Source organism: Oculina patagonica, chromosome 5 (assembly GCF_052425735.1).
Source record: "Oculina patagonica isolate OP01 chromosome 5, crgOcupat, whole genome shotgun sequence".
Lineage (NCBI taxonomy): Eukaryota > Metazoa > Cnidaria > Anthozoa > Scleractinia > Oculinidae > Oculina > Oculina patagonica.
The window spans coordinates 6451696-6469686 of NC_135762.1; the positions used below are offsets into that span (position 1 = coordinate 6451696).

The following is a 17991-nucleotide window of genomic DNA, read 5'->3' on the forward strand; positions in this document are numbered from 1 at the left end:
CGCTTCAAAAAGTTGAAACAGAGGTGTCAAATAATTTAAGTTATTATGAGCACATAAAAGACCGGTTACTTGGTAGTTTTTGCTGCAAAATATCACATTTCTTTTATTCGTTGTTTTCGATAAATGGAAAATAAGAAAAAGAAAGAAAATAAGTCATTAAATATAACTGAGCTATTTATGCTATTATGCACACTGGGGACTCATCACAGATTTTATATTACAGATCTAGATTCAATAACAAATGTATTAAATAAAATATTTTGGTATGGTCATCTTGAAGACTCCCTTGCTCTGTAACTTTTTTTTTTCGCTTTTTCACCAAACCAGGAAGGGAATTGAGTACATTTTTGGGGAAGGGGGCGACCACCTGGAACGACGTGGTAGGCCCTAGACACACGAAAGTACATGTCACAGTATAAACACACAAGAACATATAGTAGGGGCATGTTGCAGCGACAGGTTTCGGGCACAGTAGGACCTTGCGCTGCAACATCTCCCTGTAGGTTCCCTGTAGCAGGTCCCTTGTGTCAGCACCTTTGGGGCATCCTTTAAATAGGGGTAACTTTTTTTACCAAATCTAAGGTTCCTGTTAGGTTTTCATTTGCCAAGCTTTCGACCAGCAATGATCGCATGCGTCACACGATTGCCAAAAGAACAAAAGACATTTTTTTTCGACCAATCACTAACGGGCTTGCAAAACTTTCCCGAGACTTTTGATTGGTTAGTTGGCTATCTATTTTGTGACAGCAACTGTCAACCATTGGTAAAATAATAAAAAAAACACAACCTTAGCATCAAATGGAGGACGTTCCACTTGCAGGAAATAGGCCACTTCCGAGTTACCATTTGCCTCTGTTTCAAAACGAGTCTACGTTCGAACTATTCAAATGAAAATGAGTTTGATTTGCATGAAAATGGACCTGTAGGTGAAACTCATTTTCATATGAATTCGAATGGTTTCGCAAGTAGACTCGTTTTGAATCAGAGGCAAAGGGTAACTGGAAAGGGAGGGAGGGAGGGGAGGAAAAAAGGGGGTTGGGGAGAAAACATCAAACTCTCCGTACGTTGAAAATAACGAATTAAGGGGTCTTGATGTACCGCAAAATTTAAAACTGAATTTAAAAAAAATTCTGAAGCTAGGGTCTTGATGAGCCACGAAATTCTCAAATTTAAAAAAAAATTCTAGGGAATAGGGTCTTGGTGAACCACAAAATTCTCAAAACTGAATTGAAAAGAATTCTGGAGTAGGTGGTAGGGGTCTTGACGAACCACGAGTAAAAAGAATTTCATGAATGGGAAAGAGAAACATTTCGAGTAAGGACTTAGTTAGTTCTCTTCGCGCCATGAGGCGCATAAGGATGTAACTGTCTCTCGCCAACTAGCCCTGTCTTGCGCTGCGCCCCTGACTTCCCGACCAGCCGGCCACCCCTTTTGTCTGCATTCTTTTTTCACTGTCCTTCTCCAAGTGGTTTTAGGTCGTTCCACTTTTCTCTTTCCTTCAAAAGTAGGACGACCTAAAACCACTTGGAGAAGGACAGTGAAAAAGAATGCAGACAAAAGGGGACTAAAAGGGCTAATTCAGTAGAATACCGATTTCTCGAACCTCCAGGGGAAAAGAAAATTGCTTAGAGAATTCAGGGGGTAAACTTTGTGTTCGCCCGAGGGATGGGAAACGACTTTCAGTTCGAGTTATCGGGGTTTGAGAAATGAGACGTACAAGGTAAGGTAACAAACACAGCAATGACCAAGAGATTGCGTTCAAAATGTTTTATTCTTCATTGCATCAAGATCAGTGTACATAATGACCAAATATCGGAGAATCGTTACAGCGAAGTTCATTTAAAAAGCTTTCAAGTGTCCAAGACTATAGCCTGCATAACAGGGCAAATATAGGGCGTAAGTTACGATAGCGCCCGCGAGGAAAAAGCATGTGCTCCTCGAACGCATACGCAAACCTCACATGCTATATACATTCATCACTTCTTGTTTGAAAAAATTACGAAATTCATGCTGCCCTCTCTTAGTGGAATTGTACATAAAATAATTAACAATTCTAAGAACTCTGCTTTTAATTAAAACATCGACATACAGTACTTGTTTTCTTTATCTCCAGATTACTCTACATGTATGATAAAATCACACCAACACATGTTAAGAAATTCTTTATTTCCTCTGTTTCGAGGGATTGTACATCGGAGCAGCATTCACACTGCTAGGGAGCAAACCTTCGAGGTTCTCTTTCAACCAGGAGTTAGCTAAAGGACCCTGCTCAAACTGCCTCCATTATTTCGGGGGGAAAACAAGAAAAAAGAGAAAAACTGCCACTTTTAATCAATTCGGATTATTTCTGAATGAGAGCGTCTAGTTTTCTTAAAATGCTACTAAGGCGCGCAAGAAACGCTTGAATGTCAAAACTAAACTGGGTGGTAAGGGAACTAAAATATAAAAATATCGACTGGTACACAAGTACAATGCAACAACCAATAAAATCTACCGCGTTTTCTCAAGGAAATCTAACTTGAAATCAATTGAGATAACGATCAACTTGAATCACTCTCCAAACAGGAATAAAATAATGCTGACCCGTTGGGCTTGGGCACAAAACAGTGAACGGCATGGGAGGTTAATAAACAAAGGAATTTTCAAATTGGTGATTTACCGGATTTTGGTCGTCTGTGGCAGTTTGAACAGGCTGGCCGTGGACGGAATACCAAGGCAGTGCCCTGCGCTAGAGTGACTATTTATCATCACCCTCTGTTTCATTTTCTTTATTTTCAACAGCATTACTAGACACATTAACCACGCCCTCTACCTTACAAGAGTCTTTCTCAGAAGACTCTTCATCTAATTTATCAGTCTTTTCTCCTTCTAACGGCTTATTTTCGCTCGATTCCTTTGTTTCCGGGATTTTCGCATCATCATCACCATCACTACCCTCCTCGGCTTTAACCTCCGTTTTAGCTTCCTCCTTTTCCGGCGATTTTTCTTCTACACTTGTGTCCATTTTCTCTTCATCTTTCTCTTCTTCGTTATCATCCTCTTCTGTCTGCATTTGGTTCTAAATGGCATAGGATGGAAGCAAAGCAAAGCAAAACAAACCACAATCGCACCATGAACAAAACAAAGTGTATGGGAGAAAAACAACGCAAGGAAATATGCTATGATGTACTAGATTCTTGCAGGTCTTTAGAGACTTGTGTTGCTGCATCAGCTGCATACCATAGTGATAGTCTCTCTCCAGTCCAGCAAATAAATCAAGACACATGTAATTCAATTAGCAACACAGTTTAACGTCAATAAATGTATGCTATTTTTGTTACAGCATGTACATCTACAACTTTGCTTCGAGTTTTAATTAATTCACTGGATTATCTGCGTCCTTAGTGATAAGTCAGAGTGATCACTTTGGTTTTGATGAAACGACAATTAAAAAATAAAACACTTCTTTACCGTTGGCAACTGATTTACCACGAGTGCTAATGGCGCCGAGCATTCAAACGTTTGAAACAAAAATTACAAATTAAACATAACAAAAGGTTAAAAAATTCCGACTGGCAGGAAGCGAACCAGTTGCGGGCTATTCACAAGTTGCAAAAACAAACAACCAAGGAAACAAAAGAGAATTAAAACTTTTATTTGGCCCCTTATAACTTTTTCAACATAAACATAGCGCGATAAAACAGCAAAAAATATAACCGAATGATGAAACTCACCTCCTTTACATCTTGGTAGCACAGATAATGGTAAGTCTGCAAAACAACTGTGATTTTCAGTACAAAAAAAAAAACAAGGAAAAAAAAAACACTCTATAAAGACGTACAATATGTAGATACAACACAGGGAGATACTTGCCTTGCCATCAATGCGCACAGCCGCCTTATAATGCCACTCCTCGTTAGTCTCTTCCCAGAACTGTTCAAACTTCTCGCAACAAATGTCACATTCCTAAAAATAGTACGAAGACTTGGCTTAGCACATGTCACTCATAACTAGTTGCCTGGCAACAAATTGTAACAGATCACTCTTACCGCTTCAGCTTCTGTGTCCCCACTTAGCACAGGACAGCTTCCCTCTCCGACTACTTCCTTGGTCTCCTTCAGAGGATCAGGAGAATCAACTGCCCCCATACTGACATCAAAGAACGAGCTACGTGCTGTAGATCAGACAAAAGAAAAATATTCCACAAAATGCAAAACACGATATGAAAAGTATCGCTTAAATTGTCATACTCTAGGGTTTTAACTGAACAGACTTAAAAAAGTTAGAACCACCTTGTACACCATAATAAACAGCACCAATTGAGAACATGAAGTTCCCGGTGTTGTGGTCTGGTCTTTACCTGATATACACACATGTACTGTCTACATGTAGGTTGGGGGTGGGAATGCTCGGAGACATTAGCTAATTAAGCTACTCTAGAAATCCGAGGTCAAATAGAGTATTCAGTTCAGTTCAGTTTATTCATACAACACTGATTAGTAAAATTAAAAATTACTATCCATATAATATTATTGCGTTCACACTCAATAGTTTCATAAATTGACTACAAATCTATAACGCCGACAACCAACTCACATTTTGTCTTTGGGGAAACAATTTTGACAATCTAACAACACATTTATTACTTAGGAAACAGAAAGTGAATTGCCTTTGAGCAGGATTTGACATTCTGCTCTTCAAGACTGTTGTTAAAAGAGGGATTACATGTAGTTACACACGGTGAATAGTACTGGGCCCGGTTGTTCAAAACTCCGATTAAACTAATCAACGATTAAGCCTAATCGTCGATTAAAATCACTAACACCGGGTTAGCTAATCGGTGGAATTGAGAACGTTGTTCAAAGCCTGATTAGAGGCGCGATTAGTTAATCGCCGATTAACGGTTAGTACATGGTGTAAAACCACTTATATTGTCTCGCTAATCGGCGATTAGTATCCCAAAATGCAATTCTCCTTGAGTAAACACTGCGATGGTTTTCAATATGGCGTCTGCAGTGTCGCATGTGGTAAAAGGAAAACAGCTTTGGCGACGTAAAACTAACGAGTCCGACTCGAAAATAATCATGTTTCTACTCGCATAAAATCATATTGATGACTAGCATTTGGACAATTGGTTTCAGAACGTGAACACGCTTCGTAAATCTGCCTCTACGAGGTTTGTAATTTACTGGATGTAAGCTTATCAAATTATTTTTGACGCTCTGCCGCAGCAAGGCCGTAGTTCTTGTTTTTGTATTGTATTTATTGTTTTATAAAGTTTAACATAAAGTTAACACAGAGAAGAAATGTACATAAAAAAAGGAAATAAAACTATTTTAACGACAAAATTTGTAGTTCTTGATCGCAACAAGCCAGTATGGTATCGTTATGTTGATAACTTCGCAGGCGTCTTTGTCTCACAAACAATGAGTCCGCCATTTTTTCCAGTTTAATCGGCCGATTAGTGAGTTAATCATCTCCCGGAGCAGTGTTAAATTTAACCCTTAGTTTAATCGTTGATTAGCGCTAATCGGGCTTCTAGCAACGCAATCTAATCGCTGGTTAAAATTTAATCGCCGATTAGCATATTTAATCGCTGATTAGCACTAATCGGAGTTTTGAACAACCGGGCCCTGAACACCTGACAATGCTAGTTAAGATGGCTGAACATCACCTCTCTCCTCTGGATCAGAAATCTCCTCGTAATTCAACCAGTCCTTTACAGTGAAGAACCACTGTTTGTGTGCCACTCTCCTGCCATCCTTTTCTCTGCGATTCTTACGGAAATGCCAGTCCAAGTGTTCACGGTAGATCTTTGCAGCTTCACCTGGGAACCGCAGCCCACAGGACGAACACTGTGTTCCATCATATAGAGTGCTTATTACACCATCATGACGCCTGATTGGGTTTAAAGGAAAAAGACCAGCGAGATTAGCTTCAACAAAGAAGGGTAGTCTTATTTTATAGTTACATGTAACAGCATTTGCATGTAGGCTAACTCACTATGACTTGAGTTCCAACCCTTGAACGATTTTACATATGTAACTAGTTCAGCAAAAGCAGTATTTTAATAACACTGTATGCTGCAATCTCAGGTGTCAGTCAAGGCAATTGAAAAATTAAATTAACTGTACAAGTTTAATTTAAACAATGGATAAATAATAATCAATTTTGTCTACCAGGGTTTTCAAAACAAGCCAGCGCCCACTGGAGTTCCGCCAGCTACTTGATGATACATGTATGTCACCAGTTACTCTGGTCATAGCAATCAGCGTGCGGCAAACAAGCTTGGCGCACAGCCCCTCTCTGCTGACCCCTGAGCTTCAAAACATTTTGAAAACCCTGGTCTACTGCAAGACTGTTATAATAAACATTGTGTTCAGCACAATAAAGTTGCCTACCTTTTCAGCTCTTCAGGTACAAGTTTAATCTCAGGGATGGGTTTTACTTTGGGAGGCTCTTTCTTGGGCATGGCTGCAGCTGGTAGAGTAAGACCTGGTAAGGAAATAGGCAGCACAGGTAGGGGTTGGGGCTTTTGAATCTCAGCCTGTGGGGGTCCCGGTGAAGGTGCATGCCGTGGAGATTCATTGCCAGGTTCAGCGGTCACCTTGATGATGCCCACTTGCATTAGCCTGCGGAACAGATCATCTACGGACTTCTTTTCCATCATGGTGTTTGGTGTGTGAGGAGGATTTGCTTCTGGACCTGCAAAAATGAATATTAATTTACACGCTAGAAGTGAACATAAACCTTCGGTATCAAAGGATTTTTTCTTGTGTAAAAAGCAGGATTCAGAAAAACAAAATCTTCACATGCAAAAATACAAACTTGCGCATTTCCTCTAGGACAATATACAAAATCAAGTGAATACCCAGACCACCTTTCCGTCTTGTCGTGTGCACTTTAATTTGTGCTTTTTTCTGACAACCTTTCTCGAATTAGCTGTATAGAATCTTGGTAGGTAATTATATAACCTCTAAGAGTCAAGGTGGTATTAAAATGATACATGTACATGTAAAATGTGGAAATGACTAACATATGCAACCTTGAAATTCTCAAAAGTAGTCAACATCAATTTCTTCTCACAATATCAATGTACTGACCAGCAGACATGTAATGAGAATAAACAAGATAATCCATGACAGAAGACACAAGCTCAAGTGCTGTGCACCCTGATATTTTCATCAAAACTTTGAGGCTATCAAGAATTTCACCACAGCACTGTCAGTCCTCGTACAAGTATACATGTGGTTTTGATAGTATTTACGTACCTTTGTCTGGTCTTGGTGGTGTACTTGGTGTGACAAGTGAGCCAGGACTATTTTCATGACTGGTAGGATGTCTAGGAATATTTTCTACAGGTCTTCCAGGAACAAAAGCATTTGGATTTGGACCACCGTCCATCCTTGGATTGCCCTCAAATGGTCTATCTGCTCTCACGGGAGGAGGCCCAATTGCCAAAGGTCTTGCATGTAAGTGATGATCAAGTTCCATCGGTGGTTGCCCCATTGGAGGTGGCCCCCTGAAGTCCTCATTAAGTCTTCTCATTTCTGGTTCATTGGGTTGAAATCTGGGGCCATCATTCCTCATCATAGGACCTTGAGGTTCCATAGGACCTCGGAATGGCATTCTTGGATGCTCTGAAGGACCATCAAACCTTTGCGGCATTGGTCTTCCGGGACCAGCATCTGTTGGAGGTCGTTGCATGTCCATAGGTCCCCCTGGATGGAATACAAGATAGGGTTATGTGTACATCATTAAAATTGATAGAAGTCATGTGCATGTCCTCGTACAAGTATACATGTCATGGATGGCGCAGTGGTGAGACCGCTCGCCTCCCACCAATGTGGCCCGGGTTCGATTCCCGGACCCGGCGTCATATGTGGGTTGAGTTTGTTGTTGGTTCTCGTCCTTGCTCCGAGGGTTTTTCTCCGGGTTCTCCGGTTTTCCTCCCTCCACAAAAACCAACACCTCTAAATTCCAATTCGATCGGGAATCCGAGGGCCACAGGTTTGTCAGTCGAAAGACTGTTATGTGCAACCCTCGTAAAACAAAGTTGATTTATTTATTTATTTGATTTTATGTTACTGCATTACTAGCAGCTGGCAACTGGAGGTTCTGGTGCATGTTCTAGAGGTTCTGGTGCATGTGAGGTACAGTACCGCTCAAATGTAAGTTACCACCATCTCACGAGATGCGTCTCGTTTCTCTCGAGACGCGGGGAAGGGAAATGAAAAAAAAAAATGCAGGTAGCATTTCAACCTCACTGAAAGAACCAAAACTGCAGATAAATAGTGTAAAATCAAAAGACTTAATTGATGTTGTTCACTTGCAGAAACTATTTTGCAACCCCTTTTTTTAGGATCAAATATCGGTTTTGTAATCACAAGTGTTGTCCTAACAAAAGAAATTGTTTGCTCACTTAGGTGTATGGTGTTCCATGAAAGACAAAATAAGAAAATTGGAAGTGGCCTTTTAAATCATAGGATTTGATTCATCTCATCACTAAGGCATAGAGCTGTCAGTTTGCAACATGAAATACACCTGTTCTGTACTACAAACAAGTTGAAATGAATATTTTTTTTCGAAAATTAATTTTGCCCCTCACCTGGTCGGAATGGAGGTTCTTCCACCCTTGAAGGCCACATGTGTCTAGGCTCGTGTTCAGGATGCGGCAGTAGCCTTGCATCCTGTGGAGGAAGCCTCATTGGGTCAGGATGTCGCTGAAGCTCATACAACTGTTCAAGTTTATCCACCAAATCATGATGCTGCTCAATAGTTAGGTCACCTGCTTGAAGACGTCTTTCAGCCTTGAAAAGAAAAAAATCCATTGGTGAATGAACAAAAACAATGCAATGATTCAAGTACAGTAGTTATTGTCTTTTCTTGTTGTCTCAACATGAATACAGATCTGTACATTTTTTAAAAGTTTTGCATTCTAACCAAAAAATGTCAATTGAAGGTACATGCACTAGTTGTAGCAGGGGTCGAAATAGGGCCATCTGTACTTTTTTTTTTATATTGGGCCATCTGTACTTACGAGACAAGTTGATTTTTCTGCCAGGCAAGTAACTTTTCATGCTCACTTGCCTAATGGACAAGAGCCCAAAAAGTTGTCAGCCAAAAAAAGGAAAAGTAACTAGACATGCACCTCCATGGGCTTGAGAGAACTGTAAAGAACAAGCTGGAATTAAAGGGACCGTGTCACGGATTTTAGCCAAACTTAGGCATAGGAAATGACCATTAAATTTGTTTAAATGTATAAAATAACCTCTTAAAACAGTGAAGGAATATTTAAATAACACACCAAATGCAAAAGAAGGTACGGATGGCCAAAAGAGTCGAAGATTGAAACGGATTGCGATGTGGGCTTTTGAAATTTGGTCCAGCGGTACAGTTTTCAAAGTTGATCTTGTCTGCTTGTTACTTTAAGTTATGACGCCCGGGAGACACATTAAGCTGCAAGGAAGCTGTGGTTTTGTCATTTAGTATCAAATAATTAATTTTTTTGCAAACATTTAGTTTCATAGCGAATATTTGGCAAAATTTAATAACATAAGATTAACTTAGCCGTGACATAGTCCCTTTAAGATTTTTTCAAGTGGGTGAGGTGCCTGAATGATACACCAGTCTGCTCAACACTGTCTAAAACGTTTTGCAGTCTACGCATATTGTACATACCTGAATCATGATTTCATTCTGGCGATCCAACATGAGCTCTCGTGGAATTTCAAAACCAGGAGCCCACTCTCCAGGGTGTTGCTGCATGGGAGGTGTATGAGGTCTAAATTCCCCTGGCATGCCAGAGCCTGGAGGACCAAGGTTCTGGTGAAAGCCGTGTTCACGAGGGAATGGGTGCTCAGCATGAAGAGGATGTGGATGCACATCCATGGGTTCTCCAATTGGTCTTTCAAAAGGATGGATTGGGAAACCTTCTTGGAGAACAGGTGGTGGCGTCATTCTTCCTGTGTTGGGAGATGCCCCCTTTTTGTTTCGTAGTTCATTTATCTCAACATCTGAAAGCAAAGGTCTTGGTTTCTTTAGTAGAGGTTCGCCCACAGGCTGATCTCTGGGGTCATCGTGAAACGGAACTGGAGGATGGTTACGCTCTCTTGGATCAAACCCTCTTTGCATTTCCTCTCTTAAACGAAACTCTGGATCTTCTCGCATTTCTGGCCCACTAAAATGTTCCACATTTTCAACTCTTCTCCTGTCCTGTCCAATACCCCTTGATCTCTTTTCATGCATTCCTGGGCTTCCTGCCCTAATAAATTCATCACGATTATGCATTGGACTTTCACCACCTCTAAAATCTTTAGGAGCTAGCCTGTCTCTCACAGGTGGCCTCTCTGGGCCACCCATTCCAGGCCTGGATTGATCATTCCCTCTACCTTTCCCCCTTTCACTACTCCAATTATCCCTAAAAGGAGGAGTTTCTTCAACTTGTCTGTCAACAACTGGATGTCTGGGGTCCCTTTGTTCTGGCCTTCTTCCAAATCTTTGATCACTTTGGAATTCAGCATTTTGAAATTGTTCATTGTCTATATCCCTGCCTCTTATCATCGGTTCACGGGCACGACCTCTGCCCCTCTCGCCCTTTCCCCTCTCTCTTTGTTTCTCTGCAGATCTTCGTCTTCCTCTCCGTGCCTTTCCTCGCACAACTTGTGCCTTTGGAGGTTCATCTGGCCTGTTTTCATGACTTGGAGGGGGACTTGACCAGTCACCGGAATTTCGCCTTTTATGGTTTTGTTTAGGCTTTGATGGCCTTTGCAGATCACCATACTTTGGGCTGCCTGTGACTTCCCTGTCTAGATTGTTCCTGCTGACATTTTCTACTGGATTCTGCACCCGAGCCATGTGTTGCAGACTTCTGATCTCTTGGGTTTGGGCAGCTTCCAAGTCTGGCTGTAAGGGATCAAAAAATTGTTCTGGTGGCCTTCCTAATGTCTGCTTAAACTGGACTTCCCCTGTAACAGAGGGAACATGTCCATGTCTAGCACTTATCGGTAAACTTCCTTGGGTATCAATCAACTTCCTTTCTTGGACAAAATCAGGTTTCCTTACTTCCAAAGGCATTGGCTCTTGGAGATGATCAGATTCTAGCTCGCTTCGACGAAGACGTGGATCTCGACTACTTGATGTCCCTTGAACACTCTTGGTGGACTCTGCTTTGGTTGACACTGGGGCACGAACTGGAGGCTGTTAGGAGAGAAAAACAAAATGTACACAATTATTCTATTCTCATTATCATTGTAAACAGACGTACATGGATCACATGCTGTTATTGCGGTTTTCAGTGATATGCAAAAATCTGAAATTCAAAATACAACTATAAACGATTTCGTTTTTTGCTGCCGTCAATCATAATAATATTTATTATATAAACATCAGTGAAATACCAGGAAATCTTTCGTGCGAAAAAATCATATCTTCACACGTGAAAATAACATGTTATTTTCACATGTGAAGATATCGATTTCGAAACATTTTCTGACAAGTTTGTCCTGTTTCAATGCTGAAAGAGCCAAAGTAAATCGATATTAAGTCGAAACATCTTCGGATCTTCCTCGGCAATCTTCGGCAATCTTCGGATATCTTCGGACATTTTCGGAAAAGTTCGGAAAATGTTCGGAAAACATTCGTACGACCTTCGGACAACATTTTGCAAATCTTTGGAAATCTTCGGAAAATGGTTGGCAATCTTCGGAAAATCGTCAAAAAACATCGTAATTAGTAGGTTTATATAATAAACAGAATATTACATGGTTGCTTGGAGATATGAAATTTATCTTCTCGTGTTCAAATTGATATCCCACTCGTTCGCTGCGCTCACTCGTGAGATATCAATTTGAACACTCGAAGATAAATTTCATATCTCCGCGCAACCATGTAATATCCTCTATTAATTATATGTGGCGACAGCCAATGAACCATGAAAAACAGAAACAAACAAAATGGATCGAAATCTACCAATCACAACTAACAGACGTGACCTTTTGACTCAGGTGAAGTGAATTTCTGTTTCCCGAGTTTCACTAAGATGATTGACGGCAGCAAAAAACGTAAACTGTTGGGTGAGGATTGAATTTCAGAGTTTGCATATCACTGAAAACAGTACCAGTAAACACTATGTACAAAGGACTGTCTGTCTGATTCTAAACCCAGGACTAGCCTTTGAATTTTTTTTGACAGGGTGGACAAAGCAAGTAATGAAAGAAATTGTTTTGACTAACAGACTTAGGTATTGCACACATTTAAAAAAAAAGATAATAATTAATACACAGAAAAATTTCACACCCCATTGGATAGTGTTGAGTCTTGATCTTCTGGCTGCAGTCGCAAGTGAAGTATATGTTGCTGTTGCTGCTGTAGAAGGAGTTTTCGTTCTTGCTGCTGTTTCTTAAGTAAAAGATCTCTCTTCATTTGATGCTCCTGAATCTCAAGTTCTGTTAGCTTCAGCTGCTCCTCCTGTAGTCTTTCAAGCTCGTCCAAGCGTTGTTGGTGATCCTCCACCACCATCTGTTCCTGAGGTGTTGATATGCCTGCAGTTAATGAGGCAACAGTGCCAGCACTCTCTGCCTGATTTGTTAAACAAAGAATATTCAGTTGTTAGTACTATTCAGGGTTTCACATCTCTGCAAGCCTGGTAGCCCGAGCCAGGCTAGTGAAAATGAAGTCGGGCTAGAAAAAACTGCATGTTTAATAGCCTGCAGGCTACTTAAAGTGCATAGAGAGTAAAAAAAATTGCAGCATATTTTGAAGGCTTTTCAAAATAAAGAAGAATGGCTTTATCCATTTTGAAATACCTTTTTTACTTTTTGAGATATTTACCATTTTTATCATGCAAATTAGGAAAGTTATGACGTCATTTATCGTTTCACAAGTTTTCTATGAGTGAATAGTCAACAAGGCACAGCCAAGTTGACTACTGCTCATAAAAAACATGGGAGAGTAGTATAATAATTTTTGTTTTAGTAGAAACTTTAAAGGATTGCAGTCCAAAACCAACAGTTTTATGTACTTTTAATCCAAAAATCAAGAAAAATTAGCCCCCAAAAAGGCACCGTCACAGTCAGGTTCTATTTAACAAATAGATTTCATTTTGCTGTGCGTCTGTTCAGTAATAGATCACAGATGACGTCAAAATGTGGTATGAACAGAGAAGTGGCCCACGAGGCGCTAGCCGAGTGGGTCACTGATGTTCATAACACATTTTGACGTCTTCTGTGATCTATTACTGAACAGACGCACGGCAAAATGAAATCTATTTGTTTTATATAATAACACAAGACTTCAGCACACTTCTGTGTGAGCAATGCTGCCGTACCCATGCCTGAGCTAAGTTGTTTTGATTTCACTATTAAGTTTTCGTTAACACGAAGCATTGTTAATCCGATTGCATAAACAGAAAAAATTAATGATCAATTGAAAGTCAATGAAAAAACTAACCTTTATTCCGATTTGGAAAGTTGTTCAAATCTGTAAGCATTAACCGAAGCGTTCAACCGCAATTCGTTTGTTTTCCGTGGCGTCGTCCAACTGTACAACATCGGTCAAACTTTCATACAGATTTCGGATAATTTCTCGAATAATTCACTGTCTTCTTCAAGCTTGTTTCGCCCAGTTAAATGCTTCGAAAGGTGAACGATGCTTGGCGTATTGTTTCTCACTGAAGATTTGTAATTAAGCTGAACTTTTTTGCTTTGTTGTGGCCCCGCAAGTTTGAAAAACTTTGCCGACAACTCTGATTTGGACTATGAACTCTGATCACGCGCGCGAGTCACACCACCGCGTGACGTCATCCATGTGTCTGTACTCTGATAGATCATAAGTAAGAACCAATCAAAATGCGCGTAGAATTCAGGTTATTATATAACAGCGAATAGAAAACAGTGGAGTTTCGGCTAAGAGGGGCAGGTTGCTCTGGAAACAAAAATGTTAAAAATTGACAGTCATGTATGCCTGTTCAAGCCAAAACTATGACAGTTCCTTTACAAGCACACAATTTCAGCTTAACAGTTTAGAATTGTTAAAACGTTTTACAATAATACCTTTTTCAGAAACTTGGGGTTGATGTGTATAGACGGGCTAGGTGGTGGTGCAGGGGGAATGGGCCAGCCAGGGTCATGCTTGTTCACAGCAACATCCAAATCATACAACATCTTGGGAGGAAAATACTGCGCCCAGGTGTTCCGTAACTTGAACAGGTCACGACGAGTCTTCTCATCTGCCTATAAAGTGAATCAGAATAAAATGGAAATACAGTCTTTATTGCCTTAATGGTAAACTCATGCATAATGCAATGTACTGTGAAACCACATTTTTTTAGCCAAAGAGTGACTGACAGTCTGTAGGAGGACTTCTATGTCATATCACAGAAAAGAAATGTCTGCACGCTTGACTTTTATTTAGATAAAGACAATGACCATAGAAGTGTACACGGTACAGTATACAGTAAAACCCTTTTTACAACTATATAGCCACTTTTGCCTAAATTATGAGAAACTCAGTCAGTCAACAGGCCTCCTCTGCCAAACTTTGCTGTCTGATGCTTTAGGTCAAATCTGAACAGGGCCTAATCAAATTCCATGAACATAAATCACTACAAGTGTCTATACTAAGGAGGTAAAAATATTACAACCTGAGCAGACAAGAAAAACTTTGGCTTGTTTTATGGTTGGGGTGTCCTCAATATAATTAACACTAAATAGATACCTTTTCAAATACACAAGTAAATGTCTTTTCCATGATTTGTGCAACAAGATGAAGGTACTCTCCTCCAACATTCTTAACGATGGAGTCAAGCAGATAAAGCGATGGCAGTTTTGTTTGCTGTGGCACCTATAAAACAAAGAATATTATGAAATATACCGCATTATTACTATAACATTATTTAAAGGGGGCAGCGTGGACGAGTGGTTTAGGGAGCTGGAGTTGTAATCCGGAGTTCAAAACCTCCACCCTGGCACTAGCTGGATTTGTTTCTCTGTCATGCCGAGTTCGAATCCTCAGACACGCTTTGTACATTGTATATAGCCAACTGGTCTGCCTCCTGCCAGTAGGGATTTTTAATCATGCTATATTTGTTTCCTCTGTTTCAGTGGCATGCCTGCAAACTAGCTAAGTGCATGACCACTATAAACAACATTTCTTTTTTATTACTAGCAATTTTATATAACCAATTCATTGATTCGAAATAAAATGTTTGAATGAAACTGGCGAGTACAGAAAACACTATACATGAATTTCTATTTGCCTATAACAAATATAAAAACAGGTCACAATTTAATTAGATATAACCAGTATTACTTATCTATGCATTGGTTAAGTGAAAACAAACAACAAAACAAACTTTCATTTGCTTTTATTGCTGTCACTAGAAAATTAATGTACATGTACCTACTCCAAAAAAATTACAGTTTACACATTACACAATCTGCATTAGTTGCCTTGCAAATTCCAGGTTGATAATAATATAATTCTTGTGACAGACAGATTGAATATACATGTATCATAATACATTGAATACAGTCAAACTCTGCTTTAAGTGGACAACCTTGAGTTGGGTACTAATAAGAGGTTTCAAATGCAGTGCCTGTATATGGCTGGCACCGTAATAACAGCGTTCTCCTTATCAGGCGGTAACCGGTAAAATTTACCGCTTGTAACACGACTCTTTACCGCCTAGAACCGCTTAGAAGTCTTGAAAATTCAACAGGTAAATAACAAAGTAACACCACTCGTTTCACCTCAGTTTGTAGTCATGATCGAAAATATAAAATAACAGATTGAAAATAAACAGTGACAAATTCAATATTCATTTACGAACTTGTGCTAGTATTCAACAATCTTTATTTCCCTTCACTTTCTGAATCTCTGATGACTGAGGGCTGATACCTATCAAAGAGCAAGTTTTGCTGGTCTTTCTCACTTCTCGGCAAGTGCACATCTATTGTTGCACAACAGAGGGTAATTTTATGCAATTTTTCTTAGGCTGTATAGCAGGCGAAAGAGGTCGGTAAGGCCAGAATAAAGTTGTCATGAAATAAAATTCGACCAGCATTTGGACAACATTCTGCTCCATGTAGGTAAACTAGAAAACGGCTGGGATTTACCGGAATTTCTTTACCGGTTTAAAAAGTTTTCTTACCTGCTGTGCTGAAAACTAGGGAGAACACTGTAATAAGTGTTAGCTTAAAGGCTGGTGTCTGCCTACAGGAGGTGTCTATTAACATAGGTTCAACCGTTTAATGTTACGACAACAGAGCATATTCATACATTTAGCTGATATGGAAATAGGGGATGGTATATCATTGAGATGATTTGTAAAAGAACAAGAAGCAACTCCAACCACTCAGGGAACAGTGTCACAGAATTTGAATTGTTTAAAAAAATTGCCAAGCACCAAAAGGTGTTGCCACAACAAAAGTGCCACTAAGATCGCCCCGGCACACCATCTTATATAAAACCAGCTGTTTCACCTACAAGTAGTTTCACTAACAGCCAGTTCACTGACACATCACATTGATTTAAGTTAAATACTTTATCTGTAATATATTTATTACAATAAAGTTTACCAGACTCATTAGAGAGTGAAAATACTAACACTGACACCTTCTTGTAAGCAGAAGTGAAAAGTAACTGCCATAAGTGAAACTACTGGTAGGTAAAACAACAGCAATTCATACTCTACACAAACAGTTACATTTCTGTTCCATTACCTAATACTACAGTGAATTGAATACTACTACCAAGCAACTGCTACATATTGTGTAAAATGTGGTTTTGTTTCCAATACTATTACAATAAAAAGGATTTTCAAGCACGAAGATAACTACCAGACTTCTCATAAAAACGTACGTATTGTATAGTCAGCAAAAATACGGTAAAATGTGGTTTACAATAAGCTTAACTTGATTACCTAAACAGCGACTACAAAATTATAGAATAAATCGATGACCTGTGTTCCTCTCTAAATCAAATGCTATCAATTAAAGTATAACCTTCGGTTGTTTGATTTTTTAGCATTGAGGAAGAAAATAAATCGTAGAAATACACACCTGGTAGATACGATTTGCAATAAGCTGTGTTATACTCGATGCATACTGACTGTTTTCTTCCGCCAACATTGTGAGCACATTTATAAGTGGTTTAGAATTAAATGATAAGTCTTCAAGAGAGGATTCATACTCCTCACAAATAGCTTCTTCTCCAGACTCCATTAGGGCGGCAAGACAACGCGAAGGTAAGGTAAAGAAAGGGAAAAAATTAAAACATTATTTCAAACGGAAAGACGAATTGAATTCAAGATGGCGGATTGAAAACCAGCCTCGTTTTCAGTTTATACACGTGAGTATGCTTTTCAAAGCACTGTGGGTAGGAACTTTGTCCCCAGTCTCTCAATCTTTCCGGGGTAGCCTGTGTACAGCAAAACCAGTTTTACGAAAATTTTGCAAAAAGTAAATCGAGTAAGATCAACAAACAGAGTCCTTGTTTTACATCCATAAACAAAGGGATGGCTCAACGCTAAAGCGACCGGTTATAAAGGAAGACGAAAAATGGAGGTTTTTTGAGGAATGCCAGTCCGCTTTTTTGGGGAAAAAAGAAAATAGGAGACGGCTATGCCATACACAGGCTAGCAGATACAACACCATAAAAAGATCAAACAATCAACCAATCAATCAAAACCTTTATTTCCACACGATGGGGTAAAAAAAGAAGCTTCACAGCTTGTGGGGTCGTGGGTGAATAAAACATTAATACTACTTGTAGATAAAGACATTAAACTATGTTAAGGTAAAAACGCTAAACTAATCGCTAAAAATAAATTTAATTGCTAAATTGTTACAACGATAAAAAGATAAAAAGCGCTAAGAACTCTTACAATAGAGGTTGTTAAAATCGGTTGTTAAAATCGGTATATAAACAGCGTTACTTCTGGCCAGGTTATTACAAGGATAAAGTTGAAATGGACGAACTTTTGTTCTACACTTCTATGCTTCTTTCACAGGC

The 17991-nt window shown here is 39.5% G+C and overlaps 1 protein-coding gene across 1 annotated transcript; it reads right to left on the bottom strand.

Annotated features, from left to right (window-relative positions):
• Positions 1-2147: 2147 nt before the first annotated feature.
• Positions 2148-17296, bottom strand: LOC144655193 (uncharacterized). The gene is made up of 13 exons (XM_078515408.1): positions 17040-17296; positions 14695-14820; positions 14031-14210; positions 12277-12558; positions 9661-11178; positions 8588-8789; positions 7251-7700; positions 6381-6684; positions 5654-5877; positions 4029-4153; positions 3853-3945; positions 3714-3749; positions 2148-3058 (listed from the first exon to the last, which is right to left on the bottom strand). The coding sequence occupies exons 1-13, from the start codon at positions 17199-17201 to the stop codon at positions 2738-2740; spliced, it is 4023 nt and encodes a 1340-aa protein (XP_078371534.1). The 5' UTR covers positions 17202-17296; the 3' UTR covers positions 2148-2737.
• Positions 17297-17991: the final 695 nt, after the last annotated feature.